At 41.5% G+C, this 6,000-nt stretch overlaps 1 protein-coding gene across 1 annotated transcript in view; it reads right to left on the reverse strand.

The window, feature by feature from the left end:
- Window positions 1-6,000, reverse strand: part of lrrc75bb (leucine rich repeat containing 75Bb) — a 37,008-nt gene that overhangs the window by 21,778 nt on the left and 9,230 nt on the right. Inside the window, exons 3-4 of the mRNA XM_005735254.1 lie at window positions 2,115-2,243; window positions 107-219 (exon numbers count right to left, since the gene is read on the reverse strand). Coding sequence (XP_005735311.1) covers window positions 107-219; window positions 2,115-2,243 — 242 coding nt within the window. The remainder of the gene's footprint in view (window positions 1-106; window positions 220-2,114; window positions 2,244-6,000) is intronic.

The following is a 6,000-nucleotide window of genomic DNA, read 5'->3' on the forward strand; positions in this document are numbered from 1 at the left end:
TCCACAGATACTCCGGAGGGTTGTGAATCACACTGACACACACGGTGAGGATATATTTACTGTGTGATGGCACAGTTTCAGGCGGTAGCCAAGAGAACACACTCACCAGGCCTGGGACTTTCTCCTGGGCACGCTCTGTCTTGTCCACTTGGAGTGAGGGGTCAGGTGGTAAATCAGTTGGCGACATATCTTGTTAGTAGACTTAAACGAGTCAGTCTCCTGCAACACACAAAAGGGGCGAATGAGGGACAGAAAAGCAAGCCACAAATCTATAAACAAACTGTTCCTCATGCATGAGCACACCTGAAACAGGGAACTAAGCAAACAATGTGATACTGGACAGCTTTTCCAGATGTTAGATATACTAAAAGTCAGTAATTAGCATATATTTTCTTCCTTTATTACTGCTGAAAAAAAAATACTTGTGAAACTACCAAATTTTACATGTTTACAAAGTATTTCTTTGTCTTGCTTTAAACATTTTCCACATGACTCAGTAATTCAGCTTCTCTTTTGCGTTCCTGTTCCTTCCTGATTCTCCGGCACCTCTTTACATTCTTTTTCTTCGCTCTCCCTCCTCCGTCAAACACTGGAACGGGTTGCGCTGGGCAGGCTAAATCTAATTAATGGTACAACACGACAACTAGAAAGAGGCAATGCGGCGAGAGAGGAAAAAAGACAGGGCCAATTTACCTTAAGGCGATTAACCGTTCCCCCTGCCTCTTCTTTTCTTGGGTGACAAACAAACATGTCACGCGCTTCAAAACATTCAGTGCTTCTCTTTCAGCCACTTGGATAAATGAGCACGATGTTAAGCAGCGCATGCTGATTTACAGAGCAAAAGTGTTCTTAGAAAAATACGTGCTCCAGAGTTACTGACAGAGTGCAGTACTGTAACTCTATAAGCAATGCTAAGCATTAATAACGGGTCTGCATTAAAACAAGACACTGGCATATGATGTATGTTTTAACCCACGGTATGCCCTTGAATGCTCAGCCTAAATAAATCTAAGGTGGAAAATACTGGCCACAGAAGCACCTGCGGGGCCCTATATCCACCACATTGCCTCTATACACCCTTGTCACGTTTAACACAGTATCCTGCCACGGGTCGCCAGCCAGTCAGGAGAACATTGCTGCCAGCTTCTCACTTTTCTTCCCTACCTCCAGGGCTTTCCTCGCTGAAGTAAACAAAGATAAGATTAGAGTTTCTTCCAGGTGATTATCATCTGAACTCAGTAAGTAATAACTACACCACAAGGACGTTTTTTTCCCCTGTGGCAGCCATTCTTTCATAACTGTATCCGTAATAGCTTCTGGGTTCATGTTTTACAGCCACTCTGAGTAGATTCTGTAATGTCTTCAGCCTCTTACCTTAGATTGAAATGTACTTTGAATTTCAACGTGTCTGATTTGTATGCTGTGCTGCAAGTAAACGAGCCGACTGCCAGTTTGGACAAAGAAAAAAAAAAAGTGGCTTTGATTTTTGGGCAGAATTCAAATTTCGTGCTGGAAAATCTCTCTTTGCTCTTTCCTAGATTTCCCAGTTCCAAGAGGAAAGCATTACCTTCCCCAGTTTGATTTCTGGCTATTTATCAAAGCCCTCAAACTTCCCTCACTGTTAGTGCCAGGGTAATGAGCCCCCTAAAGCCAGGCAGCTAGAGGTTAAGAGCTCTGTTGACCTCTAGCTGCCTGGCACCTGACCGTGCTTTCCAGTATAACCCAACCAGAGCAGGTAATTTAATACACCTGGTGCATAGCTGCTTCCCACTTGCAACTGGGCTAACCGAGCGCAGAGTAACAATGAAGAGTCATACCCTGGTTCTGTTTGGCCCTGATATTCATCCCTAACCTCTCATGCTAATGAGTCAGCGCTTACAATATTTTCCATTCTTCCTGTCTTCTGCATTTGTGGCTGCACAAAGCAAACCGATGGTTCATTGTTATTGCAATAGCATGACAATGAATATGACACAAGCATCTAAGCGTGGCTAATGAAGGCGTGCGTGTAGCCTCTGTGTGAAATGTACTGCTTGTCCTTTTTACTGGTGTCAAGTCTGTAAACAAACAGCTGCTTTGAATGTTCACTATGAATAAAACTGTTTTATTCATACCCTTTTTGGACACTGCAGGTCCCGGGCAAGGCTGAGCAGCAACTCGTGGGAAATGGGGTCCACCAGGTTTAGAAACGCTGCATTTTTGTACAAAATGTCATTGAGTGACGTTCCCTGAAGTCCCAAATCCTAAAGGAGAGAAAAGAAAAAGGATGTGAGTGATTCAATTTACTCTTTCTAACCCATGGATTAGAATTTCAAAAACAGAATTGGATTAAACTGAACCACACTTTAAATATTAAACTGAGATTTCATAGCTAGTTAACTGAAAATAGACTTTCAGTATTGTCAGCTATGTTCATTATTCCCTTTCATCACGGCTCCTTAACACAAGGTCAGCTGATGAGTGTTTCCCATCATAGCTGTGTTTCTCCACCCAACGTAGCGGATTAGGGTGTGCTGGGCAGTATACAGAATATACAGTTGTAGTTAACATCCACTCATCATTGCCAAATGTCTTTGTAATTGTGAGCATTTAATGAGCTCTCTGAACCGTTCTTTTCCCACTGTAATATAATTATACAGCATACATCTTTGATGACTTTAAAAAACAAGAGAAAAAAAGAAGATAAAAAGAAGAAAAACAAGACCTAATATTTTCAAGTTGGTGATCATGATCGACTGCAATTTGTAGTTTCTCTTTGCGTTCAAAAAGTTTGTTTGACATGATTCAATTGATTTATCAATACTGAACAATTATAAAAGAGGAGTAAAACTGAGGCTTTCAAACGAAAGAACTATACCAGCTGTTGGAGGTTGGTAAAATTTGTGGACTAAACTATAATGAACAATTTTTCCTTTCAAATGGTCTGTATTTGGTTTTACTTACTTGGGAATCAAAACATTGCCAAACCTAAAGGACCTGTGGAAACCTAATTTTCTTCCAGTTTATTCCTCAATAAAAAGAAAAGACATTGACCTTGGCATGACGTACCACTTTCTCTCTGATAGGCCACATTAGTTTCATTAAAATGAATATCCTCCCTCATATTTTATAAACTTTGTAGATGCTTCCTCTGTAATTGCCCAGAAGAATATTCAGGATATACAAAAGGCCTTCTCTAAATGAATCTGTCATGGCAAAAAACCTAGACAGAGGCTTATACCTTTACAGTTACATACAGACATGGGTGGCCTTTCCATGCCTAAATTACTGTTCTACAACCAGACTTGCCATGCTCACATCTTTGGTCTTGGCTAATGCAAATCTTAAATTGGAATCATGTATTGCTTGTTGGAGTTCTCCACGCTTCCTATGGAGTCTGGTCACGTTATGTCAGTAATATAAGGCCAGTGGTAAAGCACCATCTTATTTTATATAACAGTATTAAATCCTTGCTGTCCCTTATTGTCCAAAATGCTGACTTTCCTGCTGGCACTGGCTCATCTGCTTTCTCCTTATTGTGGGACGGGGGATTCGTGCACTTGGAGACCTGTTTGGAGATAATGTGTCCAAAGGAACAATTCTTTGGATATTTGAAAGTTAGGCACTTTTTATCTTCTAATCTCACCTCTACTTCTATTAACCTACCTACCTACAGGGTTCAGTTACCTACCTATAGCATCATAGAGCGGTTTGTCTTAGAGCCTTAATCTGGGAAGTCTTTTATTTCGCTATTCTACTCCCTTCTCTGTTCCTCTGATGAATATGAGCTGCCTAATATTGCTCATAAGTGGGAAAAGGATTCAGGCACAGAATATATAGAGGATGACTGGCAGGGAGCATTATAAAATCTGCCCTCATATGCAATAGACAGAGCGACTCAGTATAAGATTCTTCACAGATTGCATATCACCCCTGTTGTTTTGTACAAGATCAACTGCTCTCTCCCTTCTCTGTTCTCTTCTGATTGGGGAACATATTTTCATTGCTTCTGGGAGTAAATAAATTTCCAGCTTGTGGTCATTTATATCTACGGAACATAGTAGAATATTTAAAATGAAAATTTAAAATGATCCTGGTGTTTTCCTCTTAGGCCTATCCTTTAGAGAGTTGCATCTAGCAGTAGCTAGCAGTCATAGCTCAAGAATTGGGAGTTCGCTTTGTAATCGGAAGATTGCCGGTTTGAGCCCCGGCTTGGACAGTCTCGGTCGTTGTGTCCTTGGGCAAGACACTTCACCCGTTGCCTACTGGTGGTGGTCAGAGGGCCCGGTGGCGCCAGTGTCTGGCAGCCTCGCCTCTGTCAGTGCGCCCCAGGGTGGCTGTGGCTACAATGTAGCTTCCATCACCAGTGTGTGAATGGGTGGATGACTGGATGTGTAAAGGGCTTTGGGGTCCTTAGGGACTAGTAAAGCCCTATACAAATACAGGCCATTTACCATTTACACTACAGACTTCTGGAGAAGCTTCTTTTAATTGCCAAAAAGTGTATTTTACACAACTGGATCAAAGCTTGTTTGCCAAGTGTTACCATTTGGTACCAGGAAATCTAATACTCTCCACATGAAAGACTACAAAACAGAAATGACTCATTATTTTTTAGGGTCTGGTCACTCTTTCAAGACTTTCTACCTTCTGGCCTGAAAACCCCAAAAAGTCAAACACTTATCCAGTGTCACAAAATGTATTTCTGTCCACGGTTTCATTACTTCTTTGCCAACATCTTGTGTTAATGATGGAAGAATCTGACCACTCATGCTCCCTGAACCACTCTTGCACATTTTGAACTCAGGGAATCTTGGACTATGACTCTGCCATCAGGGGAGAAAATATCACCTGATGGACAAACCTGGTCATTCAGTATGTTTAGGTAGTCAGCCAAACTCAGTTTTGGGCACATAATGTTGCTGAAGCTAAATCTTCAATCTAGACACTGGCAAGCAGATCGTTATTGGTTAGTGCCTCTGCTGATTGGGCTTTTTTCAATCCATCCTGCAGATGCTCATTTGGACTGAGCGCTAGACAGTTTGCAGGGTAGATCAGTGCCTCATTGTCATGTTGCTCAAGCTGTTCGTGAGCAGATTTTGTGGAGTGGTGCTACGGGTGGGGAGCACCATTGTTATATTATAGCAACACAGTGGTGGAGAAAATGAAACTTCTGTTGCCTCGTATCTGCTTTGCAAATGTTAAAAAAGCTTGATCTACAGAGACATGCACACAAGCATAAAGCATCACAATCTTTTACTAATTGAAGTTGATCTACTCAGACATATTAAGAGATTACTGGCATTTTTATAGCATGAAAAGAATAGAAAAACATGTTCCTCTGGCCCATCCTCTTACAGTTTACAGTGATGGCAGATTTACATAAGGACACAACAAGAGATTATGGACCTTAAAAATTTGTTCAGCTTTGTAAACATACATATAACAATGTACAATTGTCCTCATTCAGGCTTTCAGTACAGCCCACCGGGATCCACAGTGCAACCTTTTTTTGTTTGCTGAGAAACCTGTCAGACTGCTAACTTTAACTGTTTCTGCCTGCACAAGTACATGCAAGAGTCTTCACTCCCCCCAGGCATCTGAGAAATGAAGATCTAGTAGTAATGCCACCACATCCGACAACATTGTGCGTAATGTAGCAATTTCTGCCAGAGTTTCATGTGGGTTTTTAATCAAAACACGCACAGGTAAACTCCAGGGTTCAGTTAACATGTGAGAGGACTATAGCTATACTTGTGCAACCTGCAAGAACACAAGTTTATTTTGCCTGGTTCTCAGGCCAGGGTTATTTCATTAAACAAAGGTAAAGCTACAGACACCGAAAAAGAACTTTTGCAACATGGATAAAACTTGTAGCATGTTCAGTCACAACTAAGAGGATGGCTTTTGTTGCTGGTTTGAGATGTCTCCCTGAAACTGTAGGAAATGGTGTGAGGCTGTGAACTGCATCTCCTCTCAACTGTTTGATGCATCAGACGTCACATGTATAATAATCCCCCC

This window comes from Pundamilia nyererei, unplaced genomic scaffold, assembly GCF_000239375.1.
Source record: "Pundamilia nyererei isolate P.nyererei 1_Seehausen unplaced genomic scaffold, PunNye1.0 scaffold00063, whole genome shotgun sequence".
In the NCBI taxonomy this organism is placed as follows: Eukaryota; Metazoa; Chordata; class Actinopteri; order Cichliformes; family Cichlidae; genus Pundamilia; species Pundamilia nyererei.